Consider the following 17,261-nt stretch of genomic DNA (forward strand, 5'->3'; position numbering starts at 1 on the left):
AGTTCATCCTGTCGCTTGCTATTCCTTTATGTCATAATCCCTCTCTGTCTATGAGAGAAGCTATGAATCTCACCTTTGTTTGTTTGTTTGGGGAAGGCTGCTGTACCCTAGTTGTGTATCATGCTTGCTGAACCTGACATCACTGCTCCCCTGAGTTGCTTGCTTTTGTGGAAGTTCAGCCTGGGGTGAGGGGAAAATAAAGCAGCGAGTGAAGGGTTAAATGTTGCTTATGGGTTTAAAAAAAAAAAAAAGAGGCCTTTACAGCACCTAGCATAATGGGGCTCTGGTCTGTGACAGGGGCTCCTAGGTGCTATCGCAATACAAATAAATAATAAAGATGGTCCCGTTATTATTCAGCAGTCCTGCCCCCTCTGTGTGTATTATTCACAGTGCTTGACACTAGGGACTATTCCAACTTTTACTGATGTTAGCTCTGCAGAGCAAACCCAGCTATGGGAGACTGAGGTGGATCTTATTGTGGCCCATGCGTCACGAGTGGAATTGTTAACTAAGCTCTGGTTGCACAATCTTTTACTGATGAGGTACAAGCCCGAAGCAGCTCAACTCAGCTTGTAATACCTGGTTGAGTTTGCAGGGCTGGAGTCACTGATAGGCCTGGAACATCATAATGCCATTTTCAATGGCTCCTCTCAGAGCATAAAACCATTTTCGGTATCACCAGGTTACTACTCCTGATCTCTCTCTTTGTGACTTATCATGCAACGGAGTCCATTACTAAGCTTTCTTTTGCTGCCTCAGGACTTCCTCCCCGCCGACATCCAGGCCCAGTTTGCTGCCAGTCGAGAGCTTATCCGAAACATCTACAACAGCTTCTACAAACTGCGGGACCGTGCAGAAAGAATAGCTTCCCGAGCCATTGATAATGCCTCAGATCTTCTCATATTTGGAAAGGAACTAAGGTAGATTAGGGTGTGAGGATGCCCTCTAGAGCACACTTCTGTGAACAGTCTTGAGTTTTAAAGAGAGCAAGAGATGTACCAGTAGAATGTCTATGGGGCATGTACTTCTGAAGACGCATGGCACAAACCAGGTTCACTTTTTCCTGTTGCAGAGAGAAGAAAACATAGTGGGTGTGTTCCCCAGGGTGAGGGAGAGAAAACAGCATTGACATTCTCCATCTGATTTACACTTGCATGAAATGGTGCAGTCCCCAAGTACATGGGTGTGTGTGATATCCTTTTACGTGCTGCATATGTTCACACACTCCCCATTTTTGTTTTAAATTGAAAACACTAACGGGCTTGCTAGTGCACAGTTCTTTTCATTTTCTCTAATTTGTGTGTGCATACACTCACCCACATATACATATCCCAACCTGCTATCACTGCACTTTGCTGCTAACTTGACCTTCTTAGGGAGTAGGTATAAACTTATTGCCACCTGATTCCTAGGGGACTCTCTTTTCCCAGAGCCTACTAGTGAGTTTTGAGAGGGGGAAACTTCCAGTAACTGCTGGGATGGGTAAATCATCAGACCAACCTAGCTGCTTAGTGGGATCTTACTCACTGCCTCTTCTTTCCTCTGCCAGTGCTTTGGGCTCAGACACGACACCACTTCCCTCCTGGGCTGCTCTGAACAATAGCACGTGGGGGACTCTGAAACAGGCCTTGAAAGGCTTGTCTGTCGAATTTGCGCTGTTGGCCGATAAGGCTGTACAGCAGGTGAGTTCCTCTGCCATTTGCTTCTCCTATATAATCACAATTGCTGCATTGAGAGATGTTTTTTGCCTAGTGTCGCCTCTTGATTCAAAGGCCTTCTAGGCATGGGTGCCCAAGAAATTACTCTCCCTTTCTTAGCAGCTATGCAGGCATTAGTCTAAAGCCATGTCCAACTGGCCAGATATGCTACTGGGCTACATGTTCTGACTGGTGGAATTAAAAAACTCAAAGGTGTTAAATGAGGAGGGGAAAAGTGTGGGGGGAGCCTTTTTAAAAAGGTTTAAAGAATAAAGTAAATAGTGACTGTCCCAAGCTGTCCAAGAATCCTGCACTCTGCCTGGCTAAGATCATATGGTGAATATAGTCCAGCAAAACCTGTTTCTGTATCCAGTTGTGACGTTCACCACTTGTTAAACACTACATGAAACTCATTCCGACAGAACACAAGAGGTCTTATTGCTGTTGAAACAGCATAATGTGATGACAAATAACACGAGCACATGACAATCCAAAAAGACGAGTGATAGTTTCTCTTCACTGCAACCATCACTTCATGCTGCTAAAGATGTTCTGGGTGCTTTACAGATAAATAAAACCAGTTTCCTGCACCAAGGAGCCTAAGTTCTAGAGAGCCACATTTGTGACCCAGACATAGGAAGGGAAAAGGGGCATAAGAAACAAACAAGCAAGTGCTGAAGTTTAGCTGGTGTCTTGTCAGCTCTGCTTTTTGTTTCATTAAGTCTTCTAAGGAGGAAGTGCTTACCTTTCCAGGTCACCTGGAATAAGTGTGTCTTAAGGAGGGATGATGAAATCCTAGTGGATTCTATGAGTGCAGGGGTTCCAGACAGAGCTGCATGGAAAACCTCAGAGGACTCATGATGCCAACTTCTTGTTGCAGTGATCAGGCAATCCGAATGCTGTTTCTATTCCAGTTAGTTCTGTGTTCATCCTGGTGTCCAAGCTTAAGATCTCCAGTCCCACTGTGAGAGCTGCTTGATGTAGCTATGTAATGGCTGGTGTGCCCTGGAGATTCCTGGGGAGGGTCAACATACTGAGTGGGTTTGAGGAGCTGTGATGTGAGCTCTTGCCAGGCTTATATGAAATGTACTTGTCTCTTGTTTTCTAGGGAAAACAGGAAGAGAGTGATGTGGTGGAGAAGCTGAACCTTTTCCTGGATTTACTCCAGTCCTATAAAGTGAGTGCTGCTGTTTCTCTGCCAGTGAGACAGTTGTTTAGAACAGTTTTGTGCTTTTTAGAGGGTGTAACGCTCTATGGAATGGAAAACTGGCTGGACAGTCAGTTCAGAGGTAAACTGGCATCATGTAGAGTGAGGGGAGTGATTCTTCCTTGGCTAGCTCTGAAATGTTACCGATCTGCTCTTGGCTTATGAAAAGTTTTATGGACACCAGACCTTGCAAAGAGTTGAAGATATCCATCTGCTTCACTTGTAGGAATCCGCTAATCTTTTTCATAAGTCAGCTATTTTGGGGGCAGGGAAAGAGAATGAATTAGTGGACCTGCCTTTTACATGTGAAGACATTAGTTCAGTTACAAGTGAAATGAGTTTTACGATCTCAGCCTACTCCTTCAGGGACACCCTGCAAAAAGCAGCTAAATACAGTTCAACACAGTTGGCAGCCTTCCTGAAGAGGGGCCCTGTCCAGGATTGGAATAGCAGGGCACTGGAAGCTAACAAGAGGTTAATTAGCGATGTTTAATATTGAAAAGGGATACCCAGATAGGAAGTTCGGTGTTGGTAAAGTTCCAGGCACATTGACAGAGATGCAGCTTCAGATCACCTGCTGTACCCTCTGTTTTGGCTCGGAGCAGTTCTGGTTCTCATTTAAAAAAAAAAAAAAGGCTTTATTTTAAATACTCCACAGTTTAGAAATTTCATGGGACACCTTTCATGCCCTCAGCTGTGTACCTCCCAGATGTGCACGTTCTCTTCTCCCCTCTTCCATGGCCCGCGTTCCTGTATCTAGGCTCTGGTATGGGGTGAGTACTAGTTGTTTCCCTTCTTCCTGAAGGATCTATGTGAGAGGCATGAGAAGGGAGTACTGCACAAACACCAGCGAGCTTTGCACAAGTACAGCATGATGAAGAAGCAGATGATGAGTGCCACTGTGCAGAACAAGGAGCCAGAGTCCGTGGAACAGCTGGAGTCACGAATTGTGGAGGTAGGGCAGATGTTTCTGTGTATGTGGGAGTGATGGGTAGCATGTGTGTTGGATGGAAACCTCTTCCTAATACTGCCATAATGTGGCTTATCAGTGCTTTTGGAACAGGCAGAAAGGGTCACCCATAGATCTTAGTCTTATTCAAATTAATTGCTGTGCTGTAAGGAATTTGCATTTGTTCTACTGAACACTTACTGTTTGGTATCAAAAACAAGGTGGTCCAATATAGCTGCCTGTAGGAGGTGCATAAATGCACGGTCTGCATGGTGGAAAGTGCTTGCTATGTGACTTCTCCAGTTGCTGCCAAGCAAAATGGGCACAGGACTGCGTTTTTTTGATTTTTGGTAAGTGCTTGAGTTACAGGGTAGAGAGGAGAACTTGTGTTCTGCTGGTGTGAGTGGACACTGAGGATGATGCATTTCTTCTGCGACCCTTGCATCACCCTTCTGGGCAATGAGGTTAACTGGGTTTTTTGTGTCTCAGCAAGAGAATGCAATCATGACCATGGAGCTGCGGAATTACTTTTCTTTGTACTGCCTGCACCAGGAGACACAGCTAATCCATATCTACCTGCCTCTCACTTCCCACATCTTGGGAGCCTTTGTCAACTCCCAGATCCAGGGCCATAAAGAGGTAAGTTCTTCAGTCATCTTGCCTCCCTTTACCCAGTTGAAAATATGTATTTGAGCTGTTTGTTTTTCCCTCTTTCTCAAAGAGTGGGGCTGTCCTTGGGAAGGTGGTGCTGACAAACCCAGGGGAAGTATAAGTGTGTATGTGTATTTTTTCCAGTCCCCGCACTTCCCAGGGTGAAGCTTTGGAGCTGTCTGAGATAATTATCTGTGGAATGCTGGGTTATTCAATTGTGGATGTTGTATATTTGCTAGATGGATTTGCTTTTTTGCCTTGTGTTAAACAGAAATTATATAGCAAGAAAAAGGACCTAACACAATGGTGGACAAACTACGGCCCGTGGGCCGCATCTGGCCCATCAGAGCTTTTAATCTGGCCCTTGAGCTTCATTTCCCCACTCCGGCCAGGGAGTGGAGTTTGGGGCTTGCTCCGCTCTGGCGCCCTGATCCTGCTCCCCAGCAGGAGGGCGGGCAGGGGGAGTGGGGCAAGCCCCTGACCCCGCTCATCGGTTGGAGCACTGGTGGCGGAGTGGGGCAAGTGATGAGGTGGACCCCTGCCAGAGAGAGAGAGAGTGTGTGTGTGTGTGTGTACACACCACAGCCCACCCAGACCCACCTGTGGCTATATCCTGGCACAGGGTGTCTTTTCGGATTAAAAAAAAGCATTGTCATCACAGCTCTTCGTTCATGGCCTGCCATACAATTTCCATACCCAGATGTGGCCCTCAGGCCAAAAAGTTTTCCCCCTTCTGCCCCCCCGCTCTAACAGGTTGCCTTGTTATGTGTTTAAATAAATCATTCAGCATTTCCTAGGTTCAGACTTCTTTCCATGCATTGCTTCATGGAAATGTGCGTTGGGGGAGACAGTTTCAGTGGAGGGCTCTAACCAAGCCTTCAAATCTCTGTCTCTTCCCTGCCTGCCTATTTTGGTAAGGATGACAGGATCTTCAGAGAGCTGCATTAAAGCACCAGCTTGATGGAGAGGTGCTCTGGACTTACTGGTTTTCCATATAACATTTCTGCAAATGCATTGGCTTTTGACCAACCTCCAACACAGCATAGTGCTACCATGAACTCAGACCTTTGAGTGTGCTGTGTGACAAAGTGATGACCCACCAAGCTGTTTTGCTTTCTTTCCTCTAGATGAGTAAAGTTTGGAATGAACTGAAGCCAAAGTTGAGCTGCCTGTTTGTGGGACCCCACAACATGCCAACACCACCATTGTCACCCCCAGAGGGCAACTTCTTTGCCAATTAATGCTCTGAGATCTGACACTGACCAAGTCAAAGTGTGGTCAAGAGAGGGGTGTGACCTCTATCTCCAGATATTAAAAGGAATCCTCCAAACAGCTATTTTTATATTGCTGCTTTGAGCTGCTCTCTGACTTATGGACAGACTGGAAACCGAAGCACATACAGAGAAAGAGAGAGACAATCTCCTGATTTTTGTTCTTTATTTTGAAGTGCCTTGGGGCACGACTGAGATTCATTGCCCCAGAGGCCCTCTGCCTAAGGACTGGAAGTGGCTTGGTACATCACATGCTGCAGTTCAGCTGTTGCTGAAGTCTCATGCTGCTCATACTAACTACCCTCTTACAGCTATCAACACAGATACTGGCCAATGTGTAAAGTGCTGAGTCACACAGGATGTCTGAAGCATTCCTTGCTATTTAAGCTTGGGGCCCAACCTAGAGCCATATGTGGGTAAGGAGAGCTGAAGGCTAGCCTCCCTTTCTTCCCAGGTTCATTGGTTAGGTGTTTGATTTCATATTGCTAGATCCACATGCAAAACGGGAAAACTTCTGGTTGGCTCTCTAGCTCTGCTGGGTGGGTCAGTGCTGGATGTGATGTTTCCCAGTGTGGGAGTTGAACTCATGTCACAGGGCATATTTGCTCATGAGTGGTAATGTGTGGCCAAAGATGACCTTGCTGAACAGCATTTCTTACGGGAGTCTGCCAGTCACATGTGTAGAAAATAGCTGATTGAAACTACGATACACCCCTTAGAAAGGGATAACTTTTCATACTGTTGAAGCAGGGCAGTTCTGGGGTGATCAACTTTCCTGGGAAGAGCTGGAGTCTTCACTCCTGGGTGTCTGTTACACGCTGGTATCCTCAGAGGACGGCTGCCTGTAAGAGCCCGAACTGGCTAAGGCTGATGTTCCCTCTGATCTACTATCAATTGTTACATAACCAAGACAGGACTGAAAATGTTCAGTTCATCAGCAAGAGTCAGTATTTATCGTGGTGATGCTGCTACTCTTTTTTGGCAGTACCACCATGATCATTGTCTCTTGAAGATGAAGACAAAGGCCTTGAGGTGAAGGAGGCAATAAGCTTCAAGAGAGTGAAAAGGAAACACACTGACTAGGAAGAATGAGCTATCAAATTTGGACCATAATTATTTCCCTATTCTAGGTAACTTGCCCATTAAAGGGGGATATCTTCAACTTCTAGAATTCTGATTCTTGTATATAGTGTTGGCTAGTTTCTGCTGCAAGAGGAACTATGATTGAAATAACCAAAGTTACTTGACATATGTCAATAAGCTAATCAGTGTTCTGGTGTCTGGGACAGGCAGGACCCTTCCATCTTTGAGAAATCACCACTGTGGGACAGGGGCTACACTAGATTGTCCTAAATAGGACACTAAGTTTGTCTACACTGCAATCATCAGATGTGACTACAGCATGTGTAGGCATAGCCAAGCTCGCTTTACTCTAGCTAGCTCAGCTACTGGGAGCAGTGAAGCCCTGGCAGTGCACAATTCAGCGCTATAAATGTGCCCAGAACCCAGGTAATTACTTGGATGACTAGCCCATGCTGAAACCAATGCTGCTCTTGCTTCACTCCTACTCACATACAAGCTAGCTTGATTAAACTAGCTATGTGAACTGCAGCCACACTCTATTAATGCAGTGTAAATGTGCCCGGTGTGGGTCGATTTCTTGGTGCTGGGACTAGGGAGAGCTGCGGCTTTTGACACTCTTAAAGGGGTGAATGTAAAAACAGGTCTTACCCAGACTGCATTGCTTGTTGCGTGTTAGCAGCTTAAGTGCTAACTCTTTCTAATGCTTGCTCAAAATGTTTCCCTTGCAACTAATCTACCGTGCTTTGCAAGAGCCTGAGACACGTGCTAGTGAATCTTTGGCAGAGAATACAAAGCAATACAGAAGAGATTCTATTCACAAACCAGGACAAATTGCAAAGACCATAAATGTATATGTACAGTGTAATAATAAACCACCATCCTGAGTGGTAGACAGGAAACATTTCTCCATTTGACCTTGTTTACACTAGGAAGATAGGTTGCTTTATGTTAGCTTACATTACATTTTAATGTGATTTTAAACACTAGTGCAGACAGTATCAATGCTTTTAAAAATGTGTTGCCTGGTTGTGGTCAACCCCAGCTCCTGTGCCCCCAGCATAAATCCTTTTTTTTTTTTTTTTTTTTTATTGTAATCACAGTAGTTTGTCTACTGTTAAGTTAAACAAATAATCAAAATAAGAAAATACTGTACATTGTCTTGGAAACGTTTGGATCTCCCATATAATCAAATGGGGAGCTGCATCGCCTGTATCAGTTGTCTGATAGAGGGTGATCGTCAGCATAGCAAAGAGTTGGCTCTATTTGAAAGAAACTTTGCCCTGTTCACAGTTGTAAAAAGCCTGAAAGTGTAACAACTATTTCTAAACTCTTAAGCACATATTAAATAGTTAGCTGTCCAAGGGATAACTGCTCATTGCTGTTTAAGCAGCAGCGCTTTCGGGCTCTGCCTGTGGAATTCAGTAGGATAATCAGCTTTATATATGTCACAGGCTTAACCTATCTTAAAAAGAAATGTTTCATTGGAGTGGCTCTGAGTGAGAATACATCCATTCGTGCAGTCGCCTTGTCCTGAATGAACACAGGGATGAGCATACACTGCTTCATTGAGGACTGCAGTTGCCGTTCAACAACATCTGCTGTTTTGGGCAGCTTTCAAGAGAGAATGAGTGCCTCGTGTTCATATACCTGACACAGCCGATGCCACATCCTGGGCGACTGCCCTGGTTACTACTCCCTCTGTGGAGCATCTTCCTCTCATACTGTGGTTCATTCAAGCTTTAACTTGCAAACCTGTTTTTATAGACTTAGCCATTCTGGTCTGAAATCCAAATGGTGGTGGCATGACTACTTCCAGCAGCAGAGAAGGGGCTTCTGCACTTGTATTCTCCTCTCAGTTTAGGGTCAATGCAGTTTGCAGAGATAGTGTCTATTTCAACTTCTCTGCTGTGGAAGAGTGCAGGGTAGAAAAGTCCAACTGACTTCAGTTCTCTATGCGCCATATGCAATGTAGAGGAAGGAGAACCAGCTGCTTCCATGGTCCATGCTATGTTCAGACTAACGAACAGAAATAGTGAAAACAAAACATAATGCATTGAATAAGCAGTTCCCAATACCAGAGCTGGTAGGCCATTAGCTTGCCAAATTTTCTGATAACTGGAATTAGTTTTGAATTGATGTTAAGCACAACAGGAAATGAGTTCAACAGGGCATGCCAGTTAGCCAAGACCTGCTGCTGCTGTAAGCTCTAGCACCAAAGAGTTAATGTGCCTTTCTGAATGGAAGCTTTCTCTGCACATATTGACCTCATGGGGGCTTCCACCCGTTTGCGATGTGACTTTGTAGATAAGGCATCCAGACTTATAATTTTCAGTGCAAGTGTCTCTGCACCAGAATGTCTTGAAGAAGCCAGGTCTGTAGATGAGTATGAAGCCGGAGAGGAGAACCTGACTCTTCAGTACAGAAATTAGTTTCCTTTCCACCAAAAGAGCCATGTAGCCTGCCTTTCCTATTGCCATCGCTGTTTCTAATCGGAAGGGCACAACAGGCGGTGCCCACTCTGACCAGCTGCACAGAAGGGTTTACAGATGGGGAAACTTTCCAAAATATCAATCTCTTCCCCCCTCGCCCCCCTTACCTGTGACTTGCTGATGGGATCACTACGTTTAAACAGTGCCTTGCTTTCTTCTTGTCTCTGCTCCAGCTGCTCTTCCTTTTTGATCACCCATGGAAGTCACTGCTGAATTTGTAACAGGCTAGCTGCACAAGTTCAAGACTGTGACTTTACTGAAAGATGAAGCAGCAGCTCAAGTGAGGACAGAATTCAAAATACTGGTCTCTGCAATAGTATCAGAGGGAATCGAGTGTTTGTAATACAGAATGAATGGCAGGGGTACAAGGCACTAACTTATCCTTTGCCTTCAAGCCCAGGCTTGCCACGTGCATGAGGAATGGCACTTTGACTAGTACAGACTATTCAGAGCAGCTGGACGGAGATAGGAAGAGGCAGGCTTGGTTGGAGGATGTGAATTTTACCTGCTTGGGAAAATCCTGTATCTTTGCTTTGCTCAAATAGTCTTATGTATGAAGCACTTTATCAAACTGCAGGAATTAGAAAACTATTACTACAGCTGATAGACTGGAAATGTTTACAGATTATATTACATTCCAAGATTCTATCTCCAATGTGTTTAAAAACTATGTATTTGTAAGACAAAAAAAAAAACTTGTATAAGAAGTTAAGAGTGGCTTTATTATTGCTGGTATGGACTGATTAAACTCCTTGCCTTGCATGCTGAGTTGGGAGCAGACCCCAGCCCTGTCCGGCTCCCCTGCTGCTGTCCTGGGGTGAAACCTATTAGAAAGCCCCTGCTGAAGGTTCTGAGCTTTATAGCACTTGTTCACTTGTCAGCATGAACAGCTGAGCAGGAGGGACAGTTAATAACCATTTAAACAGTGAATGAATAGTTAAGGTTAAGAGAAACGAGAACGTGGGCAGGGCCTAAGCAATGCTATGCAACCACATTGCTTTATTTTACCCATTGCCACAACCTCCTGCTGCTTTGAGAGGAAAAAAACTAGAGCCATGCACAGTTCCATGCCCAGCCTCCCCAAAATGCTCCACCCTCAGCTGGCCCTGAATAAGAGGAAGCAACACACTGTCCCAGTTTGTAGGATGGGGTGGGGAAGAGGATTAAGGGGAGTGCTAGTTCCAGTGCTGTAGTCTGTGAAGAAAGTGGTTAACTATTACACTCCAGTCTCTAGGCTGCCTGGGGGCAGGTCTCCTGCTTCTGGACTATTTTTAAGGGCCTTTCAGAAATCATCTTGTCACTTCCCTGGAACATGAATCAGACCGTGAATGCTATATTCATTTTAGTATTTTAATGTAAAAGAGGGCCATCTGAGAAGGAACAGATTATTGATCTAACTGTTAAAGGAGAAGGGATACCATTGAATTATGGGAGTCATTACCAAGCCATAACTGAAACACCCCACACCTTGGAACTGCCCCAGCACAAGAACTGCTGTCTTTTGTTCTCCCTCAAGAGAAAAGCCACTTTTTCTCCTCCACCCATCCAGTAGATAAGTCTCCTCTGCTGAGAAAGGAGAGCATTGCATAAAGTGGCCACTACTATGGCATGTTAACACCTAATAGGTGTTAACATGCCATAGTAATTGGGCCTGTCCCAATATGGGCAATGATGTATTTGGTGAGGGCGGAATGCTGCTGTTTCCTCTTAAACCTCCTCCACTTGTCTCAGCGTGTACTCCAGAATAGTGTCTAGCCCCTGGAACTTAAAATAGCCCTGGAACGACTTCTTTTGGAGCAGTAGGGGGAACCAGTAGACATCATCTGGCCACATGTGACTGAAAGGCACTTGATCCAGTTGAAACCACTGCGGACGCATTTCTAAAATAGGAAGAATAAAGAGGTTTGGGTAAGCTTATTTCACTGCTCTTTTGTTTTGATGCTGGGTGTCCTAGGAGGGAAGGAAAGCACTTCCAACAACTATGATCCATAGGGGCTTGCACAGCTTGCTGGCTTCCTTATGGAGGGATTGTAGGGGGAAATTGTCCAGAGGAAGAAGCAGGACTCAGGGAGGCAATGGGCTGCTAATGTTACTCAGACAACACAGCCCTACTCAGCCACCACCCGCTTTCTAGTAAATGCTAGCAGGACGCTTCTGGTAAAAAAAAAAAAAAAAAAAAAAAAAAAAAAAAAAATGCCTGAAGTGCATTAAGGTAAATAAAGCAGTTAATCTATTTTTTCCCCCCCAAGTGGCCCAAGCCCTGTTCTGGAGAATGAGGGCTGAGAGTCCAAAACTAATATTGAGGGTGGGGAGAATTTCAATGTGCATCAGAGGCCCACGTAAGTATGGGACCAGCAACACCCCTTCTCCACATATGCTTTTAAGTATTAGGAAATAAGGGCAAACAAATCTTTGTGCTGCCACTTGCCCTGTGCTCCTACCATCACTTTCTGTTGGCTCTCCATGAAAGCTGTCTGTCCGGAAGATGTGGACTTCCATGAGCTCAGAGTTACCTACAAACTCAAAGGTGATCTGACCAATCTTCTGCAAGTTGTCCACGGTCAATCCGCTCTCTTCCAGCAGCTCCCTGCAAAAGGGACAGATATCTTTGCATGAGGGTGAGCAGTGGAAAAACACAAACTCAGCAGTCAACATCTGCATACACACACCACTCTGGGGTGAAGACAGAGAGACAGCCTGCATCTTTTGCACAAACGTGGACAGAGAAATTGAGGGGGGAAGTTGACATCTTTAAAACAGGAGTGCCTAAAACTTCCTCAGCTTAAGATCACATTGGCAACTTGTCAGGAGTGTGGAGGATGCACCTGCCAGTGTAAGATGAGAGCAAAATGTAACTCGCAAAGTGCATAGGTCCCAGCAAGTAATGGTCCAGCCTGAATGCCAAAGTGCCAGCCTACTTGGACCAAGATGGCTCAGAGCATGCTGGGACCGGCAATCTGCTGGCACCACACACCTGCATTAGATAACTATTAGAGCAAGGGCTAATGAGCCATTCCTAAATGATGCATCATGAAATCCAGAAAGCAGGGAATTGTTAAAACTTTGTGTGTGTGAATTTTGCTGTTTGGATAATGATGGCGTATTCCAGAATCTACATGGGAGGATTGGCAGAAAACGGCACCCTGTGAGTAGAGATCTCAGTGGATTTAGGACAAGCCTACTGCCCATTGCCGGAAGCAGGCTTATTAAAAATGTTGTATATACTGGTTATAGGAAAAAATTCAAGATTTAAAAAAAAGGGACATTCTGGAGAAATTAGGTAGAGGAAAGATTAGGTTTAGCCTTTTACAGTTGAACTCTGTACTTTTGTATTAAATCGAGTTATTCAGCCATTACTCCTCTTGCAAGGGGCAGATCCTTTTTAAGATACACTACAGCTGGGTGAAAACTCTCCCCACCTCCAGCCTCACTTTTAATACTGAGCAGCTCGATGGGATCCTTCCCCAAGTCAGCACATAGTGCTTTGCAAATATCAGTTTAGTTAAGCCCTCAGACATCTTGGTGAGGAAGGTAAGATATATAAGGACGACTGCATTTACCAATGGAATTCAGCTACTGCCGAGGCTGAATGAAACTGCTGTTTAATAGCACACGATACTAGGTAATGGTTCAAGACAGGAAGTCAATACTATATCCAGCTGAAATGCAGGGGGGATTTTGGAAGGCTGTGTTGGAGAATAAGAATTCTCACTTTTTGTTTGGGTACAGCAAGTCAGATACTTTAATTTCTCAAGCAATTGCGTAGCGTGAGAGAGCTAAACAGGTCTCTCAACAGGTAAACAATTACAGCAAGCATTTATACCTTTTGTTACAGACAATAATGAGCAACAGCTGCATTTTGTTTATACATAGGTCATTCTGATATTTTGTTTTGCTCACTAATGTAGACTCTTAGTCTACATTCCATATTATCTACACAAGGTCGCAACAACTTCTCATACAGTTCTTTCTCACTCGCCTCACACATTCCTCGCTTCTACAAATCTCGCGTTATTAGGGTTACAGTTAGCCTGACTCTTGCTAATGAACTGTCATGTATTGCATCCCCTTCCTGTCAGTTCTTTCTCTGCTTCCGCAGTTGGATGCAATGATCAAAGCTGAAATTTGTTCAGAACTGTTGGGTTGGTTTGCCTATTGTTATGAAAAGTGTCAGTTTCTTTTCTGATAGCCAGGTTTACATCTTATCCGAAAACACCATGCTGGGGGCCATGCCACTGACCCAGAGAAGAGTGTTACTTTTCACTTGTCATCTCTGCTTCCAATGTGCACCTAAGTACCACAAAAGGTCTCTCATTTAAGTATTGATCTGGCTCCCCTTTTAATTCAGATATTATGAATCTTCAGCAGTATTTTATTGGTCAAATATGTAACAGCTTTCGCTTGCAGGTCTGAATTGCCAGTACAAAAACCTGTAGTGAACTGTGGACAGAACTGCTGGGCTTCATTCCAGTACTGATGCAGGATATCATCACAATCCATGTGATGCCAAATATTTTACTTCTTATTTAGACCAGTGTAAATAGCGTCAACCATTACGAAAAAGCAGTGACTACAGTGAACTTTCTGTGTACACACTATGTGAAAGTATGAGAGGCTAAAGGATGTACTTAAAATTCTGCTGTCTTCTCTGAAGTTGCCAGCCAGCCAGTTCCCCACTTCATCACATAGGGCTTGGGCCACTTGGGAGGAAAAAATAGATTAACTGCTTTATTTACCTTAATGCACTTTAGGCATTTTTTTACCTGCCCCTGACAGACTAGATATGGAACGGTGAGCTTAGTCCAGGGCTCTTCCAATGTACAGCAATAACTAATAGTTTGAAAGCTACTGTATATTCAGCTGCAGTATTTAATTAAAGTTAGACCTGACTTTAAAATGAATGTGTAGTTGGATTTTTTTTTTTATTATTATTTTTGGCAGGGCAGCAACTCCCAAGTTAAGTATAATGGGAACCCTCTGTAAGGTATCAACCTCTCTGGCATCAATCCCATTTTATAATTACACACTGACTTCACGGTTTGACTAATTTTAGTTGATCTTCCTGGAATAGATGATAGGGTCTAAAATAGATGTTTTCTCAGCAATAGAGCTTAAAGCTTCATTTCACTGATGACACTGCTATGGCTTTCTAAGCCGTTTGATACAAATGTGTACAGTCCAGTTCCCTACACAGTAGCTGGAAACATAATGGGTAAAAAATTAAACTAGAAATAATGAACCAGTTCAATGCTCCCTTAATAAGCTAATGTGACATGGTGCACAATGGTGGGCGTTTGGGGGCTTTAGGGGATACTGTGTATCAAGTGAGCTACAGTAGCTGTTGAAGCAGGAAACATAATTTGAGACGTGTCTCAGTAACAGTTAGTCATTACGTATGCTAAACCCCTACCCAGAGATGGGATGGCTCAAGAGAGAGCCAGATCCAACAGGCTAGTGCAATGGGTGGCTGAGTTAGTTCCCCAGAGCGACACTGCTGCCAGCTCTGATGAGCTGCTCCAAGAGGGCTCCAGCTCAAACTGCGACATACAGTCTAGAGCAACATCCTTTGTCGGGGTGCTGACCACCCTGCTTGTGATCGCTGAAGCATTCCAAATATGGCTTAAAAACTCCTACATGTTAAAGCCAAAGCTTCTAAATCCAAAATGGTTTTGGGCCAGTGTACATCTATGAAACACGACATGTTGGTCTAGTAACTTGAGAACTTCAGAGCTGGTGTGAGGCTTAGCGTGTGCAGTACTTTGAGAACTTTACAAGTACTTATTAAATGCTAAATTATTCAAAGCATCCATCCCCTCTACCCTATTTTCAGCAGTAGCAAGAGCCTAACAAACCAACAGCACGCTGAAGAAAGGAGGCTCATCTCCCTCCCTCCATAAACTGTCAGTAACGTCTCTGAAAGGCTGTTATATAAAATGCAGCTGAAGAAGCCCTGTGAGAGACCAGTTCTCTGCAAAGGAAACTACTCTATGCAGAAGGGAGCTTTGGAATACCCAGAAACAAGCAAAACTAGACAGTGTAACATACCCAGAGATTTACTGTAGCAATGCCAAACTTCCTGCCGTTCTGAAGGAAAATTCAGGCATTTGTGAAAGGGCCGGGAGGTTGGGAGACATGGGCTTATGTCAGAAGAACTCTTCTATATGAAGCTGACATTCATTTGTATATGAAATTACTGATTCAGTGCTCATCTGCCATGTTACCTTCTGCTGCAATCCCAGCAGACCTCAAGACAAATAAGAGTGGGCTGGTTCAATCAATAATTGGAAAGAGACCCAAGTGCTGCAGAAAGTCAGTACTGGTGACTCAGTAGCTGGCACTCTTCCTTTGAGCCCTTACTGAAACAATCCCGCAACACAGCCAAGGCAACACTGTGCTGCTTATCTTTTGGATGAAACTTAAAACAGGTTTACCAGAGAGTCTCTGGCACTTTTAGTAAAACAGAGATATTAACTTGGTATCCTGTCCAAATTACAACTCATGTAATTACATTGTTTAGCACACTATTCATCAGTCATGTCCTCAACTCGTGTAGTGCATAGACGAGACTATTGCAATAGGTGCTACTTACTGCTCAAGGATTTTCAGTGATGGGTGAAGTGATTCTCTACATAACCCTTAGCAAGCTGCCATACTTAATTAGTTTACAAAGTGCTCAGTGATCTTTTCACAAAAGGCACTACAGACTTGCCAAGTAATATTTAATTGGGCTGAGGCTTGTGTAATAAATTATGTAAGCAGGGGGGGGAAAAATCACCTGATCAGTGCTGCCAACTCTTGCGATTTTATCACAAGTCTCCTGATATTTGATGTTTTTCTTAAAGCTTCAGCTTTCATTTTTCAAAGAAAGTTTCCAGCCCTCAACCTTGAAGATGAAAAACGTGAGCGTGAAAGATTCAAAACCCAATCCCCCCCGCTCCCCAGTGTTTTGGCTTTAAAAATTGATTTAAACAATCTCATGATTTTTTAAAAAGGGAGGCTGACTCATGGTTTCTAAATGCTGGAAGGTGGTGACACACTCTTGTTACATACCCAACTTGGAGATGCCTGGCCAAATGACAGTCTGAATAGTTCAGGGAGAGGGATCACCCAGTCTGCCTGCCTCTTCTGGTTGAGTAAGGAGCCACCAACTGACCCATCAGTGCCCCATCTGGTCTTGCCTCCCACATCCCCACAACGCACGTGTGCCCACGCAGTGCCCCGTCCATCTCACCTGTGGGCTGCCTGCTCTATGGTCTCACCCGCTTGCACTTTGCCCCCGAATCCATTCCAGCGCCCAGCCCCGAATCCACGTTTCTTCATGCCCAGCAGCACCCGCTGGGGCTGCACCACCAGCACCAGTGTGAAGAGCTTGTTTGTGAACATCGTCCCTGTCTGTGCAAAGGGGAGACTATAAACCCGGTGTATGATGGAAACCACTTCAAACCAGGGCGTGCGGTAGCCCCCAATGGGTCGTGCGGCTGCGCCCGGTCCTGCCCCCCTACTTAGCCCCGGAGATTGCTGATTAAAGCCAATCACCACCCCCCGCCCCCGTCAGCGCCCAGCCCATCACTGACCTATCCGCTCCCGGTCCGGCCACTCTCCCCCCCCTCCCATCATTAACCTGGCCCGGCCCGTCTCGCCCCCATGACTAACCTGGTCCGCCCCCCCCCCCCACTCGGCCCGCCCCGGCCTGTCCCGTCCCATATCACTAACCTGCCCCCCCGCCTCGGGCCGCTCCGACCCCCATCACTCACCTGGCCCGCCCCGGCCCCTGGCGACCCGGCCCCACGTGGAGCGGCCCTGCGCCGGCGGTTGCTCCGTTGAAAAGGGCCCGACTGGCAGCAGGAGCCGAAACGGGCGCCCGAGAGGCTGCGGCGCGCCGAGCCGGGAAGCCGCTCTCTCCCCACCCCACCC

The 17,261-nt window shown here is 45.2% G+C and overlaps 2 protein-coding genes across 4 annotated transcripts in view; one reads left to right on the plus strand and one right to left on the minus strand.

The window, feature by feature from the left end:
* The window catches only part of SNX8 (sorting nexin 8), a 30,455-nt gene extending 20,413 nt beyond the window's left edge, over positions 1 to 10,042 (plus strand). For both annotated transcript variants that reach the window (XM_034782938.1, XM_034782939.1), the window contains exons 6-11: positions 760 to 920; positions 1,550 to 1,682; positions 2,806 to 2,874; positions 3,710 to 3,859; positions 4,343 to 4,492; positions 5,632 to 10,042. In XM_034782938.1, coding sequence (XP_034638829.1) covers positions 760 to 920; positions 1,550 to 1,682; positions 2,806 to 2,874; positions 3,710 to 3,859; positions 4,343 to 4,492; positions 5,632 to 5,745 — 777 coding nt within the window. In that variant the 3' untranslated portion in view covers positions 5,746 to 10,042. The remainder of the gene's footprint in view (positions 1 to 759; positions 921 to 1,549; positions 1,683 to 2,805; positions 2,875 to 3,709; positions 3,860 to 4,342; positions 4,493 to 5,631) is intronic.
* Positions 10,043 to 10,326: 284 nt separating this feature from the next.
* NUDT1 (nudix hydrolase 1) lies at positions 10,327 to 17,260 on the minus strand. Of its 2 annotated transcripts, none has more exons than XM_034782940.1 (4): positions 17,102 to 17,260; positions 16,579 to 16,739; positions 11,789 to 11,934; positions 10,327 to 11,227 (listed from the first exon to the last, which is right to left on the minus strand). In XM_034782940.1, exons 2-4 carry the CDS (start codon positions 16,728 to 16,730, stop codon positions 11,055 to 11,057), a joined length of 471 nt encoding a protein of 156 aa, XP_034638831.1. In that variant the 5' UTR covers positions 16,731 to 16,739; positions 17,102 to 17,260; the 3' UTR covers positions 10,327 to 11,054. The 2 variants fall into 2 exon arrangements, with proteins under 2 accessions (XP_034638831.1, XP_034638832.1); XM_034782941.1 differs by lacking the exon at positions 17,102 to 17,260 and adding an exon at positions 16,123 to 16,230 and having other exon boundaries at positions 16,579 to 16,664.
* Position 17,261: the final 1 nt, after the last annotated feature.

Source organism: Trachemys scripta, chromosome 10, assembly GCF_013100865.1.
Source record: "Trachemys scripta elegans isolate TJP31775 chromosome 10, CAS_Tse_1.0, whole genome shotgun sequence".
In the NCBI taxonomy this organism is placed as follows: domain Eukaryota; kingdom Metazoa; phylum Chordata; order Testudines; family Emydidae; genus Trachemys; species Trachemys scripta.

Coding starts and splice junctions, on each gene's coding strand:
- NUDT1 (XM_034782940.1), bottom strand. CDS start 16,730: ATGTTCACAAACAAGCTCTTCACACTGGTGCTGGTGGTGCAGCCCCAG. Junction 11,935..16,578: donor ATAGAGCAGGCAGCCCACAG/GTGAGATGGACG, acceptor TCCCTTTTGCAG/GGAGCTGCTGGAAGAGAGCG. Junction 11,228..11,788: donor AGAGCCAACAGAAAGTGATG/GTAGGAGCACAG, acceptor TTCCTATTTTAG/AAATGCGTCCGCAGTGGTTT.